The 20033-nt window shown below is 34.7% G+C and overlaps 5 protein-coding genes across 7 annotated transcripts; 4 read left to right on the forward strand and 1 right to left on the reverse strand.

Annotated features, from left to right (window-relative positions):
- Window positions 1-24: 24 nt before the first annotated feature.
- Window positions 25-3292, forward strand: Rtf1 (RNA polymerase-associated protein Rtf1). The gene is made up of 7 exons (XM_076380870.1): window positions 25-212; window positions 619-874; window positions 970-1374; window positions 1454-1694; window positions 1778-2504; window positions 2580-2847; window positions 2939-3292. The coding sequence occupies exons 1-7, from the start codon at window positions 132-134 to the stop codon at window positions 3043-3045; spliced, it is 2085 nt and encodes a 694-aa protein (XP_076236985.1). The 5' UTR covers window positions 25-131; the 3' UTR covers window positions 3046-3292.
- Window positions 3293-5699: 2407 nt separating this feature from the next.
- Window positions 5700-11417, forward strand: Tsr (Cofilin/actin-depolymerizing factor homolog tsr). 2 transcript variants are annotated; one of them, XM_076379563.1, is made up of 3 exons: window positions 5700-5854; window positions 10449-10691; window positions 10775-11417. In XM_076379563.1, the coding sequence occupies exons 1-3, from the start codon at window positions 5852-5854 to the stop codon at window positions 10973-10975; spliced, it is 447 nt and encodes a 148-aa protein (XP_076235678.1). In that variant the 5' UTR covers window positions 5700-5851; the 3' UTR covers window positions 10976-11417. The 2 variants fall into 2 exon arrangements, with proteins under 2 accessions (XP_076235678.1, XP_076235677.1); XM_076379562.1 differs by lacking the exon at window positions 5700-5854 and adding an exon at window positions 10244-10381.
- Window positions 8891-9695, forward strand: LOC143180039 (uncharacterized). Of its 2 annotated transcripts, none has more exons than XM_076379564.1 (2): window positions 8891-9246; window positions 9506-9695. In XM_076379564.1, exons 1-2 carry the CDS (start codon window positions 9006-9008, stop codon window positions 9664-9666), a joined length of 402 nt encoding a protein of 133 aa, XP_076235679.1. In that variant the 5' UTR covers window positions 8891-9005; the 3' UTR covers window positions 9667-9695. The 2 variants fall into 2 exon arrangements, with proteins under 2 accessions (XP_076235679.1, XP_076235680.1); XM_076379565.1 differs by having other exon boundaries at window positions 8891-9171.
- A 138-nt stretch (window positions 11418-11555) lies between the features above and the next one.
- Window positions 11556-16195, forward strand: LOC143180037 (uncharacterized). The gene is made up of 9 exons (XM_076379561.1): window positions 11556-12499; window positions 12761-12993; window positions 13070-13357; window positions 13434-13594; window positions 13683-13818; window positions 13890-14193; window positions 14266-14425; window positions 14509-15365; window positions 15438-16195. Exons 2-9 carry the CDS (start codon window positions 12769-12771, stop codon window positions 15524-15526), a joined length of 2220 nt encoding a protein of 739 aa, XP_076235676.1. The 5' UTR covers window positions 11556-12499; window positions 12761-12768; the 3' UTR covers window positions 15527-16195.
- Window positions 16196-16436: 241 nt separating this feature from the next.
- On the reverse strand, window positions 16437-17719 carry Atpsyno (ATP synthase subunit O, mitochondrial). The gene is made up of 4 exons (XM_076380055.1): window positions 17604-17719; window positions 17359-17403; window positions 17089-17199; window positions 16437-16996 (listed from the first exon to the last, which is right to left on the reverse strand). Exons 1-4 carry the CDS (start codon window positions 17634-17636, stop codon window positions 16550-16552), a joined length of 636 nt encoding a protein of 211 aa, XP_076236170.1. The 5' UTR covers window positions 17637-17719; the 3' UTR covers window positions 16437-16549.
- Window positions 17720-20033: the final 2314 nt, after the last annotated feature.

Here is a 20033-nt window from a genome sequence, read left to right on the forward strand (position 1 = left end):
TCGGCGTTGATGTTTAACGTCTCGAGTTCTACGCGGTCTTCCTAGTTTATTGTATCTTGCATGACGTTAGATTTGTCTTTGTTAGGAGGGCGTGCAATTTTCACGATCTCCGTGTGCAAATCGTCGTGACGATGCCAAAGAGAAAGAATCAAGCTCTTATAGATTCCGATAGTAGCGGCAGTGCGTCGGAAAGTGGTTCAGATTTAGATAATGTAAATGATATAACCTTACAATACAAATTTCGTCTCGTACATTCGCTTACCTTACAGTTTTTCGCTAATATTTTATATTTAAGAAGTCGATCTGGTGCGTCTCAGTAATAAAATTGTTCTTGCCTAATCGGTTCCTGTATATTCGAAACGTATTTTGAGAGAAACGATCTACAAATAAAGCTTGCTTTACATAACCTAGTTATACTCTTAAACGATATATGTTTGAAGTTCTATTACTGTAGAATTTCTGTTTTATTTATACACGAAATAACGTGGAATTTTATTAAACCTGAAACCGTGAACAGAACTTATAGTGATTCTTCGTGGCATGCTCTGTATTACATACATCTTTTTTTGTACGCAGAATGTATTTGATTTATAATCACACAATTATTGTTTAAATCAGGACCTACTGTCACTTGCTAAAAAGAAAAAGGGCAAAACTCAAGAGGATGCTCAATCTAACGAGGACAATGGAACTGCTAAAAAAGACAAACGAGATTCAGATACATCGGATTCTGATGATGACTGGGGTGCAAAGGCTGGTAAAAATAAGAAAAAGAAAGTGCCAACTAAGCGAAATAAACGAAAGATGACAAAATCTAGTAGTGAAGAAAGTGCTAGTGAAAAGGAAACTGAGAAGGTCTCAGAACCAGAGGAAGGTAATTGTGTTAATATTTACCAAGAAAATTATCCTTTATCATTATGAACATTCAGAGAGTTTTAACAAATTTAACAAATAATTTTACACTTTCAGGTGAAGTATCAGACTCTGATGCCAGTGTTTCTGATTCAAGTCAAGAAGAGTTTAATGATGGATATGATGACAAATTAATGGGAGATGCAGAAGATCAGGCAAGACTTGCTCAAATGACAGAAAAAGAACGTGAACAAGAAATCTTTAAACGTATAGAACAACGTGAAATCATGAAAACAAGATTTGAAATTGAAAAGAAATTGAGAATGGCTAAAAAACAAGAACTGAAGAAACAAAAAGAATCAAGGAAGAAAGAAAAAAGTACAGAAGAGAAGAAGGTGGATAGAGCACCAGATCCTAAAGAACGTAGCAAAGATCGTAAAAAAACAATAGAAGAAAAGCAGGATAAGAAGTTCCATGCAATGTCTCTTCTGAAAGCAAGACGAGAAGAGAAAAAGGAGAGAGGTAAACTAACAAACAAGTAGTACTCATATATTTTCATTTCTTAGTTATTTTGTTTCAAAAACATACGCTTTTTTATTAGAGGAAAAAGAGAAACAAAGGATAGAACAACAGCAACAGCAATCAAAAGACATAGAAGAGGAAGAATTAGAAGATGATCATAAAGGAGGTGCAAATAAAACAAAACTTAAAGCGTCTGATATTTATTCTGATGACAGTGGTTCATCAGATAGTGGAGAAGATGAAGAAGCTGCTAAGCCGTCGTCTCATCGTAGGACATCTTCAAGTGATAGTAGAGACACTGATTCAGACAATGATAAAAAGTCAGTATCTATTATTTCTGAACTACGAATACTAATTAAAGTAGCGGTATCATTTTTTAATAATCAAATGTACAATTTTACAGATCGGTTACTAGTAACAAGGCCAAACCGAAAAAACCAATATATGTCAGTACCAAGGAGGACCTCAATAAAATTAGATTATCTCGCCATAAAATGGAAAGATTCGTACATCTACCTTTCTTTGACAGAGTAGTACAAGGTTGTTTTGTTAGGATTGGCATTGGAAATAACAATGGAAAACCTGTCTACAGAGTGGCTGAAATTAGCGGTGTCTGTGAAACAGGAAAGATTTATCAACTTGGCGGTACAAGAACAAATAAAGGATTAAAATTACGACACGGAGCTCAAGAACGAGTATTCAGATTAGAATTTGTATCAAATCAAGAATTCACTGAGTCTGAATTCTTCAAATGGAAAGAAACTTGTGCTTTACAAGGGATATCCATGCCTACGTTTGAAGAAGTTGAACAAAAATTAAAAGACATAAAAGAAGCCTTGGTATATGAATTCAAAGAAGAAGACATCGAGAAAATAGTACGAGAAAAAGAAAGGTTTAAACAAACTCCATATAATTACGCAATGAAAAAGGCACAGCTTATGCGAGAAAGAGACGCAGCTAACTGTAGAGGGGACGATGAAACTGCTAGTCGGCTTAATCAAGAATTGAGCGAGCTTGAAGAACGCGCTTCTGAACTCGATAAAATGCGTACTGCAACAATATCTAGTATATCGTATATTAATGACCGTAACAGAAAAAAGAATGTTGAAGAAGCGGAAAAAGCTATTATGGTAATTTAATATATATTCTTTATCGTAGAATTTGATTAATTTTAGGATTTAATATATATATTTCTCACATCATAGGAAGAAATTAAGGCTAATAAGGGTAAAAAGGTAGATGATCCATTTACTAGACGAAGTACTAAACCAAGAATGGTTTATAAGCCAGAAGATGAAGAAGTAACATCGACTGTTCCAGTAAATGAAAAAGCAACTCCTCAACAAACTGATATGGTAGCAACAAATAATGAGAAAGAAAATGGACAAGAAACAAAGAAAAAGCAAAGTACTGAAGACTTATTTAATGCTCATGATTTTGACATTACAATAGATTTAGAAGTACCAATCCCAAGTAAGTTCTCTTGAAAAATATTACCACAAAATTTTCATATTACGTGTTCCGAACAAAAATACACATTGCACATGATCCATGTTTCTTACAGATAATCCGGTTAGTGTATTGCCGAAGCCTATTAGTAATATTAAAGATACAGGACCTCGGCGATCTTTGAACTTAGAGGATTATAAGAAAAAACGAGGGCTCATCTAACGTTCTGTTAGCTTTAGAAATCCGAAACATATTACAAAGCTAAGTTGTATCATTATCGTGTAGTTCTGGAAACACACATAGTAGCTCTTGAATCATCTGATTAAAACAAGAGCGAAATCTTGCAACAGTTGACTGAGGAACTAGCTTATGTATAGTTCTCCTAATGATTACTTTCTTTCTGTTATAAATGACTCCTTTTCTTAGAAAGGATACATGGTGGTTCCTACCATATAGTTATATTCATAACATCATAGTCACTGCATTCTGTGTTGAAAGAATGCAGTTCCAATGTTCGTTAAAACATTTTTGTTTTTTAAATGATATTGTTAAAGAGTACTTAAAAAAAAGTATTACGATTTGAATTATTTAAGAACTTTGTAATTGCATTTGTTTTTTGTTTCAATAATGTGACTTTTTTATCAGAAATATACCTAGATTTTCATCTTCCAAGATAAAATACGATAAATAGTAAAACTATTTATTTCTCAATAAAAACTAATATTGAATAGATAGTTCTAATACTAGAAATCGGTACTGATAATAAATATACTAATCATGATTTATGTATGTTGCTATGTGATATTCTTTCACTTTGCGTATTCTAAAATAAACGTCGATAAGCAACCACCTCGTAACAAAAATAAGAAAAAAAATATAAACGTTATATAAATTTAAAGTGAGCAAAAATATTAATTACAATATAATTCATTGCTTGGTATGAAAACATTGTGAGAGTAATATACGTATCAATATTTTTTTATTCTTCTGCAGTGTTTTACAAGAGTCGTATACGCTGCAAAATACTGCCAATATACTTTGGCCACTGAAGCTTCAAAATGTGTTTTACAATAACAATTTGTACATACTCCCTAAATAATCCAAGTAATTTAAACTGCTAAATTCTTAGTAATGTGTATATATATATATACACATTACTATTTGAAACAATGACGAAAACATATTTTTAGATGTATACTTTTATTTTGTCTAGTTAATTCAGCAATTATTGTTAATTTAGTCTATCAAGTCGAACAGATATTTAATGACTATACTATGGCAATGTTATTTTTACTATGGTATCTAACTGAAATTAGATATTCCTTTTTTTGTATTTTATCTGTCTGCTAGGTTTGTTTTACTATGTGATCATAGATAAGATATCTTGAATAAATAGATTTTTATACTTCAACGTATCAGGACATGTATTTTTTAATACTTATAAAAAATTAATTTAGATACTAAAATAACTGAACAAGTGAGCACGTAAATATTTATTTAAAATTGTATAATTTTATTGTAAAATTTTATTTATCCAAGATGTTTAAACTTATTCACAAATATGATAAATGCTTATATATAATAATAATATAGAATAATATGTAGAAGGTACTGTCAAAATGAAGCATGTGTTTGTCATTATCTATAAATTTGCCAAAACTGTACATATTATGTACCTACACAGTATACCATTAAAAATCAGAAAAATTCATATTTTTATTTATAAGAGAATCTGAGACACTTTACATTTTTTAGATAATTCACTAAACTCTGTAGGATGAGAAGTTCTAGAAAGACTTATAATTTTCTTCAATTATAAACAATATTGTATAAATTGAATTAAATTGGAATACATGTTATACATGTTATAATACTCAGTTTTTATATTAGACCAAATAAATTATAAAACAAACTTTATTATACCTTTAATCATTATTAGCACGTATTAACGTAAGTTTTAATTATCTCTTAAAAACATAGATATCTGTCACCTCAGTTGTATTATCTCAAATTAATAAAGCAATAAAGTTATTAATTTAATTTAAAAAATGTGAAAGGAGACGACTTTAATATTTCAAATACACTAGTTAAACATTTCCCAATCTAAATATATAAAAATTGCGTTTAGCACGTATCTTCGTAAATCGTTTATATAAAACCATTTCAGATAGATATATCTAATTATACTGTCTACCGTGTTCTCGTAAATTTACCGATAGAGATTACCGATACAATAACGTGCTGTCGCGGTTCGGTCTGTTTTGAAACTGTCACATATGTTGCGCGTCATGCGCACGCAAACCATGCAGCATGCGCACGAGACGACGCGCGACGTCTGTATGCGGTCGCTTGCATGCCGCTGCCCATATAAGGTAATTTCCCCACATCCCTCACGATGATTGGCTCCTATGACCGGCAGCTCACGTCGATGATTAATTCTCACAAATGACATGTCATTGCTACTTGAATCGATCCAACAGTCATCCCAATCTATTCTAAGAATCCTCCCTATAATCTTATTCTTAACTTAATTAATCAGAAACCCGTATTCTAGTCGAAATTAAAAGCCAGGCGAGCGACCGGCACGACCGCATCGCACAACGCTTGCGCACTGAACCGATCCTACCGGCTCGAAATTAAAATTCTCTTTCACGCGAGTTTAAATCGTCCGTCTCTAGTAAAAAGGCTGGGAACAACGTAGTAGACGTTCCGCTAGACGATTTCATCGTGGAAAGCGTACGTAAATTCGATCGCGAATTTTTTCGTTAGTCAGAAGCCGGCCAATCAAGACAGTGTTAATGTGAAGTGCGCGCGCGCAGGCGTAGGGATACAGGATTCGCGGAAAGCTGGCTGAGAGAGGAGCCTCCCTTCCCGTTCGTTCCGTTCGTTCCGTTCGTTCGTGAGCCGCGACCCCCGCGACTGGACACACTGCGCCTATCCAGTTCCAACCAGAACCGAGGCTCTCGTGAAAGTGTAGGTTAAAAGTGCTTGTTTACGTGACTCTTCTCACCGGCTACGGCATCACGAAATGGTAAATATCACACTGTGCATGCATCCGTCTTCTGAAAAATGTCAACGATCCTGGGGGAACCGGTACGGGATATGGGTTACTTTGTGGTTATGGCCGAAGCAGACGCGCCGGTCGCCATTTCTGTCCCGGCAATACGGCCGCGAGAACGATCGCTTTCCTCTCTCGCGGCCACACCGATCCATCGATTCCTCTATTCCGAGCCGCTCCGTTCGGAATCTGTGCTCATCGATTTTTCACATATCTCGACGCACGGTTGAAACAAGAAACGAGAACCGTTTCGAAAACCTCTCACGTAGCTGCATTTTTACGTGCCAATCGCGATTCCTTTGCTTCCAGGAAACGACGATGATTCATTTCCAGTTTCGCGATACGGCAATCAGAGACTCGAGGAACAACTGTGATCGGTGACTGGAGAAAAATCGTTCCATCATCGAAGAGTAGAAACTCCCTGTTGTGTTGTAACGTATCGCGTCGCATGGCAATCGTGTCTTGGCGAATTCTCTTTCTCAGTTGTCGTGGTATTTAATTGCACATGGATTGGGCGAATCCTGAGTCCCCTTGTTTAAGACTACGATGTTGATTACAGTATTTTCGACGAGTAATCTTATTTCGTTCGCGTCACATGTTCTTAGTTCAGTGTGAATCAGTCCAATGCGATTCGAAGGTTTCATGATCATTTCGCGACAGCAAAAATAAGTGCGGCGAATTCTTTTTGGAGGATTTTTATTACCGATTGAGTGGCTTATGAATATTTGTACTCTTTTGTTCCGTGTATTTCGTGTTAATATCATTGAACGCTCCGAAATATGTTCGAATACTGTTATCATCGTGCAGTTTCGTCACGAGTTTGAACACCTTTCAAATTTGCATCGTAATTGCCAAAAATTTATATAACGAACGTAGGTTACGCCAGATCGAAATTTCCTTCCAATTCTTGGACAAGATGTCGAAATATTGAACTATACTATCGATCATCCACTATCCTCTTTCCACTAAATACTGTACGCTTTCGAATTCATTTTATCGCTTGATTTATTTCAAACGTGTACCTTTTGTCTTTGTTAAAGTTTGTCAACTGTGCGCTGTACAAGTGTGAAATAAATTCGTGTGAACGAAGAGTGCGCAATCCGTGATTTATTTGAAGACAGATTTATCACATCGCGAAACAGTTGCCTTCTGCCATTTTCATTTATCAGTGTTATCTATCGACTGCAATTATTTTCGACATAGGGACACCGTTCCGTTTTGCCATTTTGAAGGACGTTAATCGTCCGTAACCGTCGACGATATTCACTTCGAATCGTGCGTGATTTTTCTTCAAAGGTCCCATTTGTATGATCGACGATTGACGAGTGATTTCTTCTCGTACGCGCGGCGTGTCTGTCGAAGTTCCGGAAGAATTAATTAAGCATAGTCGCGTTCCGTTTCCGGCAAATTGGCGACAGAAACTTAACCATGTGAAACTGGCACAAGTAGTAACTACCGTTCTCCAACTATACTTGAAATATTAACGCCAGTTACCGATACGGACGCTCTGTATCCTTGGTAATGAAGAGCTGGGTTTCCTCGTGAAACTAACCCTCCCTCCCCCCTGTTCTATCTATCTCATTCTAGCCTCGAGGATGACAGTGAACTACAAGAGAAGTTCTGGTAGAGAGGGAAAAATTCAATGAGCCCGTAAGGAGGTCGGTTCTTGCAGGCCAGTGACTCTCAAAGTTCACTGACGCCATCGTAAACGCGGTGAATAAGCGCGGTGATTATCCTCGACATTGCGACGGTCAATCTTGTTTGCTCTTTCTTGCTTGTGCTGTCGTTTGTCCTCCCTTGTTTCACGTTCTGCGTCAAAAAATGCAATCGTCAGGTTCTTTTATCGACTGTTACTCATCCTTTGCGTGTAATCTACTCTGGTGACAGTAGCCGATAATCTGAAACGATTAGGGAGGGCACTCCGCTCGAGGAAGAGAAATGGGTGTAGCCAGGAGCTAGAATCATGAAATATTGAGGAAAAGTAGAGTTTCAGTGTTCATTCACGTGTGACCATCGAAATTTACGCGGATTCGGCTGAGCAACGTGACGTTTTTCAAAAGGTATTTCAGTCGTTTCGAGACAAAGGCCGAACACTGTCGCGGTCTCTTTTTATTAAGCGAGCAGGCGATAGCGCGTAAAGCCATACATGTAAACGACCAGTTTACTTGCCAGTCAAACGACCGACCATGTCGCTCCTCGTCGGTGAATCATCTTCCGTTTGACCTTGTGCCACACACAAGAGACGTTTACAACAACGCCCTAGAGGGAGCCAAGTCTGGCCCTAACCGGCATCCCCCGTCGTGCCAGAATATCGACCGAGGAATTGCATCCTCCATCCACTGGCTATCCTCCAACCACGTTACACTTTTCGTCCGGACCCTTTTGCACCCCGATCGACCCTTACGCGTTCATTATGCTGGAGCGTAGACAATGCTATGGCCGTTCGTTCAAATGCATTTAGAATATAGCAAGACTACCGATTACTTGAAACTAGTACTTTATATTTTTTTAGGTTAATTACAGAAATACTCAGGTTAATGTTAACAAGGAAATGTAATTGAAAATAAATATTTCTATAGTTTTATTTGCAGAGTCAAGAACCCTTTCTGTTCTCGGAACCACCCCACGCATACAGTGTTTCCTCGTTTTAGTTTCGTAGCTCACTAGTGAGTTTATAGTGAGGGATACATTTCTGAGGTTAACTTATGTATAGGCTTACCAAAAATGTGAATGACACTGTCTAACAAGAAGAGCTCGTTTATTTGAAATAATTTCAAGATATAAGAGCGACCTCGTAGCAAGGAAATACTGTATGTAAAATCGTTTATTTCGATGAATGATCGAATGTTAGAACGTTCGAAGGCGTGCGAGCTGGCAAACGATCCGCCTTCAACTTTAAATATCGAATTACGTTTTATACGACTAATTTTAGCGGTTTTGCAGTTTCTTGTTTATAACCGTGGAATCTCCGTTTTGTCGCAACATCGTTTCTCGCGGTTCGTTGGAATACGAGTTTCTTTTTTTCTCTCGTGAATTTGAATAAACGCTTTCCCATTCGAAAGCGTTGATCCTAGACGAAAGCTGTTCAAAAATAACTACTATCCCACTTCGAACTTTTCACTCTATGCGTGTCGTGTCGCGCATCCGTAGTGTTACTCCTCCCTCCCCTTTCGTTACTCTCTTTTTCTCCGTTTTGCTTGCTCGCGCGCGCGCGGTTTTTCGCTCTCCCCATTTGCAAAATCTTCGCGCCAGGCATCATGTCATGGCCGTACAGTATTCCCTCGATATAGGTTCATTACTTACTAACAAGCTTACATTTGTCAGAAACCAAATGTTACATACGCGATATCTTGAAATTATTTCAAGTAAACGAGCCTTTCTTATTAGGCACGAGTTATCATGGATAGTTAACCCCAGAAATGTAGAGATATACGAGTTAACCTCAAAAATGTATCCCTCGCTATGAATTCATTAGTGAGCTGTGAGTCTATAACGAGCAGACCCTGCATAGCGTAAGGCATGTTTTTGAGGTTAACTCGTGCTCGTGGTATCCCACATTAGTCTTACCCAAATTGTAAGCGAGATTGAATGACAGTACAAGTTTTCAGCACTTAATAATTTCAGGCTGTATCGACTGTAACAAGGAAATATCGTATTTCATCAATTTCCACAAAGTGGAAGAAACACGAGCAGTCAGACAGGGGAGCTTTCTTCGTGTACCGTGTGGCACGTGCCCCGCGGGTAAGGGGATAACTTTAGAAATGGATGTCGGGGATCTCTTTTAGCGTCGGAGTCGTGCGTGGGAAGACTTTATTTCGGTACGAGTCCCCCCACGTTTGCCCGCGAAATAAGCTTAAACGGCCAGACTAACACGATGCGTAATACCGATAGCAGCCGATACTGGCACGGCCCTCCTGTTCCTCCTCCTCCCCTTTTCCACCTCGTCAGTCAACGACTGTTCTATCGCAATGCAGAAAGATGTCCGACGCTCGATAATCTCCTCACACGGCACTAAACGAAGGATCCCTGATCGATGAGTGCGCCAGAGTGTGAGGTTGATCGCCGATAGCTTCTAATCTTTGAAAAATGATGCAGAGTATTATTGTCGTTAGCAAATCACGTTTTTATCAACTGCTGCAATTAATTTTGATTGCCTGGCATTTCGATAGGCCCCATTGTATTATTTGTTATTATTCGTTTGTAAATAAGTTTCCCCCGTTTTGAAATATAAATGAAAACGCAAGTCTCCTAGTGGTAGCGATAAAGATACAGGTTCTATGAATCGTACTAGGAGCTATAAGTCTTGTCGGCGATATCAGTTTCAACAGGTGCGATTAAGTTTTATAAACAAACTTTTCATCGAGCTATTATGCAACGTTGTGACTCAGTATTACACTTGATTTGTCTTTACGGTGCCGACGAGGATTGCATATCGCTTGAAACCTTCTATTAGTTCTCTCTTCGCGGGGAAGCCAATTCCTTGTATAATAAATGTTTTCTGTACGTGTGACCAACTGTGGAGTGTGCGGCGATTTTATTAATAACCATTACGTTTTTGTTTGTTTAGGCATCCGGAGTAACAGTGGCGGACGTTTGTAAGACAACGTACGAGGAGATTAAAAAGGACAAAAAGCATCGATATGTAATTTTTTACATTAAGGACGAGAAGCAAATTGACGTTGAAGTGATTGGACCCCGCGACGCGGCTTACGATAAGTTCCTCGAAGATTTGCAGAAGGGTGGAAGCGGAGAATGTCGCTACGGCCTCTTCGACTTCGAGTACACCCATCAGTGTCAGGGTACTTCTGAGGTAATACTTCTATTATTTTAATGTTGAATTGTACCTTTCTTTCCTTGAATGTAGATGTTCAAATGGAACTTATTATTTTCCAGGCTTCCAAGAAACAAAAGTTGTTCTTGATGTCGTGGTGTCCTGACACGGCCAAAGTGAAGAAGAAGATGTTGTACTCGAGTTCTTTCGACGCTTTGAAAAAGTCCTTAGTTGGTGTACAAAAGTACATACAGGCAACAGACCTTTCAGAGGCTTCTGAAGAAGCTGTTGAAGAGAAGCTTCGAGCCACCGACAGGAATTAGGAGTATATTTCAGCGAATCCAAAATTTATTAATATTAATGAGAAAAATCAAGTGAAAAAAACAATACGCAAATTCCCTTCCCCAGAATAATGCTCTATACCATCGTCGCATCGAAGGTTCACGTTTTTACACATTTTTCACTTTTAAACGGAAACGACTTACCAAGTATTTGCGCTATATGTATTAGTCATTGGGGAGCGTATACATTAGCAGAAAAGAACGTAAAAGAAACAAAAAAATATATATAAAGAAAAAAAATCACTTTTCATACTGCGAACGTTGTGTGAATCTGTCTGATCTAATATTAATATTATACTATTATTATAATTATAAGATACTTGTAAAAGAATAACAGTTTACAACCAGTCAGGCAGTAAGAATGGAAGCATTACACTTTTGTCATCGGCTGTATAATGTTTAAATTAAATTCATTTCATAATGACTTCTCGTGAGATCCCGTTAGTAAGTCCCACATTTTCCTAACGTGTGAAATTCAGTTGTTTGGTTTGTTATATAAAAAAAGAATAATAGCAATTAGTAATATCGTTTGTATATGATAAGTCAATTAATCGTTTTATATATAAAATAAATTTTGCTTCAGTTATTTTCTACAAGTCCTTATATTCAATGTAAATGTAAAAAAAAGTACGTTCCAAATACTTTAACGTAGTATCGACTGTTATATTTCGATTTATGCAGTGAACAATCGCTGTTTTTTGTTGATTATTAAAGTCGATTGTGTAAGATACTTGGCAAATGGTAATATTACAAATTTAGTGTTTATTACCACGTGTGATGAACGATAACTAATAATGTATTAGGTGATTGTTTTGTACGAATGCATATTATATAATTTTACTAAGTCAAAAAAGGTTCTTTATTTTTTTGTTGTCAAAGCTACGATTTCGATAACCGAGTTTTATTTCTATTCTATACTTTGAGACACCCTACTAAAAATATGCATCCTACTAGAAACTTTTTATCGCATTCATTTTGATTAAAGTAATTTTTCAATTCTATTGAGTATCGAGAAAATATGGCTTCAAATTTGAAGAATAGAAACCGATAAGATAATATAAGCATGTGCATTAAAAGCATACGTGCAAATGCATTCGTGGCAACACTTACACATGCGCCTTCATTGCAACGCATTCTATTATAGATATATTTATCTTCGTGATATTTTCCATAAGTGAAAAGCTTTGCATAAAACACTACTGTATTTGTAATATCAGTGAAATAAAATAAATTATGCCTACCTTGTAAAAATCACATATAAAAAATAATATTCATCGAGTACAGCAATATTATTATCGTATCCATTCTATATACGACGTAGTTTATGGCAAACTGAGTAGAGGACGTGCAGTCAATGTTGATTGATGCTGATTGCCGAAGTGTCAAACAATTAGAAGAAATATCGTAATCCTTACGATAAAAGGATATTACTTTACATAGTTCGATGAAAAAATGTAATCTAATAACACTGTACCACTTTCTATGAATTGTTTTGTCACCAACAAGGTAGTGAAGTATACTTACAATATATTTGTGTGATGACGGTAGTGTAAATAGTGTTGACAGTATAGTGTAACTTATTAATAATCATATAGTAAGACACAGTTTGCAGATACATAAAATGTTATGATATTCTATATAAATATGTTAAAATATTTACAATTTATTTGTATCAAGCTCATTTTATGAGTGGTTATTGATAGAATGCAACTTATGAAATGTATACTTAACATGCTGCATGTTAAAACTGCAACATTTTCATTATAGAAATTACAATGACAACACCTATGTGTGAAGATGGTGGCCCTTTAAGAGAATGGGCTCCCCTTGCAACGCTTTTACAGCAAATACCTGCTAAAGTTCAAACTGGACTTTTCACTCACAATATTAGCTTTACCTGCATCGCAGCAGTACCTGAATATATTGCTATTGGAACTAATCATGGATTAGTATATTGGTTTAATAGAGAGAAGCAGGATTTACAGAGGCTTAGATGCGAGGTACATAATATTTATAATAAATATCTGATTGATGGATTGTTTTATATTTGTATTTATAGTGATTTCTACTTTCCAGAATGTTAATTCAAAAATCACATGCATTCAAGCTATATCAACTGTAGATTATATGGTTGCTGTTGGTAGTGAACATGGTGTTGTAACTGTGTTTCAAATACCTAAAGATCCACCAGATTCATTGCCAGATAGCTTAAAACCAAAGCAAAAGAAGCAAGTAGAAAGATACAGTATTAGTGGTTTACACAATAGCTCTGTAACTACAGTTGAATGGTCGAAGAATGGAATGAAATTATTTAGTGGAGATCAGGATGGCCTAGTAGTGCTAACTGAAATTGATTTTTATATGGTATGTGGTGAAAAATAAAGATAAATATAATTATTTTGAAATTATCATAATCTAATTTCGTTACAAATTTTAATAGCATTTGTCAAAATCATCAGAATTATTGAATGAAAAATATGCTATAGTACAATTAAACTATCAGCAAGGCTTATTGTTGGTTTCAACTACATTACGAACAATATTAGTGAACAGGAATGAGAATGGAAAAGTAACACAAGTTGGTCAAAAAGAACGAAAAACGTTAGTACTAAACTTCTAATGGACAATTCATAATAATGATTTATAAAAATAAAAAAAAAAAAAAAAGACTAATGATCGAATGTTTCAGATTAGGAAAATTAGGTGCTATATTTGGTTGTCGGCAAAACTATGGACAAGATTCAACAATCTATGCTAGCAGACCTGGACTACGTTTATGGCAAGCTGATAAAACTGGAACTGTATTAAAAACACTTATTTTTAAGGTACACACTAAAGCAGATTCCTTTAAATTTATTATCATCAATTATTATTATTCATAAAATGTATTGTTTAGGATGCTATTCGTACTGGGCACACAGAGGTACAACTTCTAAATCCTGCACCAGAAAGTTCTAAAAGAAATCGTGGGGAACCGACGTTTGGTGTTATTTTACCGTTCTGCGACGACTTATTAGTCACGTATAGCGATGATATTATATATGTTGTAAATCCCCAAACTATTGCGATAACGTCTATCGTAACAGATTTACGACGTGTTACCTATGTTGCTTGTACTAAAGATGAAATATTTGTTTTGGAAGGAGAACGGAATATCATACGCATTGCCTATTATCCTGAAAGTAATATGTTTTCATCGGGTAAATATAATAATTTTTTCCAATCTTTCCTTCGATTATTTTCCCAGTTTTTAAGAATTACTAAATTTTTAGAAGTAAACAATGTGCCAGATGCATTATCGTCATTTGCAGAAATTAGTAAACCCGTTACTAGTGGTATATTAGAATTGACTTCTAAGTTGAAAGAAAGCGCGATAGTTCCAGCTATACCTTTTCATAAAATTAATCCATCTAATATCATTCAATCTGTGGGGTAAGATATTGAAAGAAAAACATCTGATTTAACTCTTTTTAAAAATGTACAAAAATTATTTAAGTAAAATACTGTTTTTTTAGTATTGTACCAGTTGTTACAGCTGATGCTGATGCAATTTCGATTGGACAAGCTGAAGAGGCTGTTGAAATACCATCTGAAACGCCAAATAATTTAAATACTTCGTTAACAGCAGAGAGTAGTACGACAACAGAACAGAGTGATGCTTCTACGAGAAATGTTACTGAACAAAATGAAAAGTACAATGATAGAAGGCAGATATTCCAAAAAATTAGTCAGCAAGAATTTGAAGATGTTGTTTTTACTCCAGAAAGAAAAATTAAGAAATCTCGCAATAGGATAATAAACGGAAATGATAATTGCTCATCGTTGTCTAACTTTAATGACTTAACTACTCTTAATAAAGATAGAATAAATGCTAATGATGCAAAGACTACACATTCTTCTTTACTAACGCTCAGCATCGATAACGATTTGATATTGAAAACTGATAGAAATCTTGAATCAATTCAACGAGATGTTGAAGATAAGGAAAAGCTTCTGGCCGATGTTTTAGATTTCGATTTGTCAAAGTATATGACAAGTAGTCAAATTGCTACCAGTGATTCAAATATGTCTCAGTGTGCTGACATAATTACGTGTATCGATTGTAAGATAGATTCCAATGATTCTTTAATGGAAGGACAAGATAATACGCAGAATGAATATAATGAACATAGTGATCATACAGACACCGAATCTGAAGATGAAGACGTTAGTTATCAAACAGAATTAAAAAAACTGGAAGATTTAGGTGAATGTAGACAGAAACTTCTACAAGATAAATTAACTAATCCCCTATTACAGAGTAATTATAGTGACACAAGAAAATCACATACAACAGAAATAGACAGGCATGAACTAGACGTCCAATTTCATAGTAAGTATAAAGAAATTAATATGGTTAATTATTAATAGACGTTTACAGCTGCATAAATATTTAACTTTTCAGTTATATCAAAAGAACCTATGTTGACAACTACACTTGAAGAAGAAGATTGGGTCTTAGTAAAAAATGATATACCTTCAGTTGTGCTGTAAAATCTTATTGTCAGGAAGAATTGTAAATTATTTTACTTTTAATTCATAGTTCTTAAATGACATGTCCTATGAAGGTGTGCCTTCACTTTATTTCTGCACTTCTAGTTATAATGAATATATTCACAAATGGAGCATAAGCTTTTCTATATGTGCATTTTAACACATAAAATTTAAAGTTTATCATTTCGAATCAATATTGGTCTTCTAGTCCTATTTTAATGCAGTTCATATTACTTAATCAAGATTGAAGGAAAAATTATACAATATCCATTGAATACTGTTTATTAGGATGGGTATGTATAGTATTGTTGCATTATTTTAGTATTGTAAAATTTTTTTAAATCTTATATCTTGAGGTATTATCATCATTTTATTGTAATCTATTTTTTATGTTATGCGTAATCATGTTTTAAATGATATAATATTGTACAATTATGCATTTGTAGAAAGCAAAATTGTGATATGTTTAAATCTTTTCTTAAGATTTATTATTGTAAAGTATTATATGTGTTGAGACACGCATTTTAAAATATTTTAAACATATTTGTTTTTATAAAAACATTGTCATTCATAGCATTCCAATTTCTGTGCAAAATAGACTGTTTTTTTAATCAAAATAATAGCAATGTGTATTTTGATCATAATATAAATGTTAATAAAAATCCTCGCAAATGTCTTTAATTTCTAGACATACTAATATGCTACAACAGGAAATTTGTAAACTTTATGAGTAATACCAAATAAAAATACTTTTCTGATGACAATTCTAGAATTTTATCACTGTTAAATAAAACTGTTTAAATATTAGAAAAATAAGATTTAGTTCGTCGCTATTATTATATAATACGTACAAAAAAAATTTTGTAATTAATTTATACATAAAATGGTTTTAATGGAATAAGAAACACCATTTTAACAGGTATAATTGGATTTGGAATAATTTATTTTTCAACGATGTACATTGTACTCGTGAATGCCTATATGAGTACTTTATGTTTCCTTACTGAATGTTATAAAAAGTGATCACGCTGCAGCAGTAATAATTTCAGTATACTTTTTAACTTTACTAGCAACACTCATATCTACGTATTTATCACCTATAGATACAACCATACCCCCAATAATAGCAGGATCAACCTTTGCCGTGAGTAGTATAGTTTGGCCTTTACTCAAGAATCCTTTTAAGGCAGTTTCAAGTTTTGCCTTCATATCAGCATCAAGTGGTTTAGCAGTAATTACTTCACAAACAACTTCACCTCTGCTAGCAGCCATTAATAATTTGAATGTGTTAATTACACTGTCTACCTTTCCAAGTCGACCATTCTCTGCAAGCAGAGCTAACAGATTTCCAGTTTCTTTGCTCAAACTCATCTTGGTGCTAACAGCCTTAAGGCCTTCAACTTTGTCTTTTCGCTTTATTGATGGGTTCTTCACAAATTCATTCAGAGTTTTATCTTTTTTCAAGACATCCTAGTATGACACACAAGCTAATTTATTATAAAAGTAATTAATATTTAATGCACTGTAGTGTTGAATTTATTAAACAATTTGAAATTACGTACTTGTAATTTGATCAGATCTTTCTCAACATTGTTCAGTGACTTCTGCTTTGAAGCTGCCGAATAAAGTGCTGTAGCATACCGTCCTTCCACTCCAAACACTTGGATAGGAGGCTAATGGGAAGCAGAAACATTATATTATTTACTATAATTGTAATTTTGTACAGTTCACTTTTTACAATAAATTATTATTTTGTGAATTCAAGAATCTAAGTTAATCATTTCACTTTAAGTTATATAATTTTGTATTAAATATATATTTAAAAAGTATACCTTGACCATTTGCTGGACAGCAGAGGTGGAGGAAAATGATCGTGCCTAAAAAAGAAATACATATTATTATTTATGTACGATATCTTTTAAATCGAGCTATAAGTGTTTTCGTTTCACCAATTTAGCAGGTAGGTTGTCACTAAAACTGTACTGTCTTTTACGAAAATCAATGTTACAAAGTTATTTGAAATAATACCTTAAGACCAGAAATAATGTAACAAATCTGAGATGTTTACACAACTTACAATTACTCTGCTAAAAGACATTGTGATAGACATCCACAGCACTTTATCCAAATCCGTGAACGCAAATGTGGTCCTATACGTCCACCATTATATAACTTGAGCTGCTTCACATGTACATATTGGCAAATACACTAAACACGCTTCGATTTTCAAAGCGACATCTCTAGAGGGCGCAACATGCTTCCATTATCGACTGCAGATTAGTCGACGTCGATAAGTCCACGAACAAGTACTGTCTATAGAAATTTCGTATTCTGTGACATTTAACCGTTTGTTGAAATTACAGGATTATTCAAATCTTCGCGCTCTTCATTAGGAAAAAATGTTAACAAATAAATCCAAGAGGAAAAATCAAAGAAGTGTGGATGCAGATGTTGCACAAATATTTGGACACTACGATTTGAGGTAAGCAGAAGAAATACGATTTTTGTAATAGGTTGTATAGTTTATTTGTTTAATGTTACAATTAGCACGCATGGAAATTTCACATGCTATTTAAATATGTGATCCATTTATTACCTTTCAAATACGATGTAACGTACAATGATACTTTTCATAAAGAATCCGATTGAAACAAGTAATTTTCTTTGCACCGCCAGATAATGGAAATACGCGGGAATTAGTTGCTTAGAGAAGACATTTACGAGTACATACATCGTTACATTCACATCAATTTCCATGTTGTGTGCAGTGTAATAGCATTGTAATCAAACCAGGACAAACTCTCCAATTAAATTGTCAACTGATATGTATTATCTGCTTTTTGCATACTCTTGTTTGTATTCGCATTCAATTTGTGCTTCCGAAATCCAATTTCGTGCTTCTGACGATTTATTGGAACTTTTTGCAATGGGAAACATGGATAGAACATTATATGATTTGACTCGTTGGGAAAACGGAATTTGACGAGTGTACATACAATCATGTCGATTAATAGATAAATAAATTAAATGCGGTCTCCCGAATATTCGACTTTCCAAGTTGAGAATTTGGACACAGGTTCATTTCAACCGTACATTATTATTAACGTGGGTTGAAGTATATTTTTAAGTAGCTAAAGGTGCGAAAATCGTTCTTATATCTTCTAGATTTGATCGAAATTATAGATTTTTGATGATTTCTTTATGCCAGTGAAATATAGATTATCGTCATGTCAAATCGATTTAATTGGTTTCGAAATATTTGTTTGGTATATTAGACATGACATTTCATTTAAAACCATAATTTACTCCGATGTTTGCAATTGATAATAGAATAATAATAATTAATCACTTTCGATAATGAACGAATCAAGAGGATATACATAAGGTGTCTCACACAAAGTGTCACAAACTATTTTTTTCAGAAATTGAGAAAAGTTTTAAATAGTACTCCTTATTCAATTCATCTTTTAATTCCTTCTTTACAATTTCAATATTTTTCCTCGTCTTTTCTCTCGCTTACCCTTGCACTCCATCTCATTAATCCCCACCACTGTTTTCACTCTACTTTATCAATCTTCACTATTTCTGTAGCATAATTTTAATCATTCTCAACTCTTTGCCCACTTCACCATTTTACCTCATTTACCCTCACTATTTCCCTTACTTCGCTTTATCTACCAAGCGCCTTCCTTCACCTTATCTCTGGCCTTCCCTTTCTCATTCACCCTATAGTTATAGTAGTATAAGTACATTATCATTATCTCCGTCCCTAACTCATGTACTTATCATTGTACCACCCTATCACTTTTGATTATTTTTTCTGTTTGATTATTCTCTGTTTATTAATACGACTACTTTCACTTCCTACCTTTACTCTCTACTTTGTTCTGTACTCCTTTAACATTTGTTTCTACCTTTACTCCTTAATTTCGAAAAAAACAGTCCGACACTTTATGCGAACGGGACGTGATCGTGTAATGTGTGTACATATGTATAGATATCTGTACGTGTATATAGATTTCCCATATATATATATATCGTCTTCCTCTTCCCTAACACTCATATAGCAATATATTTGACTTCAAAATAAATCGTGTATACAATCGCATCGGTCATTTGCGATAAGAGCGAAGCAACTCAAACGATCCTACGTACATTGCATCGAGGGAGGTGTTCGAAACTGACCTCTTTAAACAGTAAAAAATGATTATATATAATAAAGTCGAAAAAAATCAACGTACGAATTTAACTCTATTTATCACAAAGGTACACTACCTTTCAAAGTCCATCGTAGCTAAACTCTCGAAATTGAGAAATATTCAGTTGCGTCATTCTTATTGTAAACGAGCGATATGTGGTGTACGTTGGTCCACTTACGAGAATATCGAATATCATTAACATCTAATTTGATTGGCAATTTGTCATCTACTTTCCGCTGGCGACGCGTCCCAACGATTCAATTTTCCTCTCGTTCTTTTTCTTTTCCAAATAGCGCGCAGTCAGGGAG

Source organism: Calliopsis andreniformis, chromosome 6 (genome assembly GCF_051401765.1).
Source record: "Calliopsis andreniformis isolate RMS-2024a chromosome 6, iyCalAndr_principal, whole genome shotgun sequence".
In the NCBI taxonomy this organism is placed as follows: Eukaryota; Metazoa; Arthropoda; class Insecta; order Hymenoptera; family Andrenidae; genus Calliopsis; species Calliopsis andreniformis.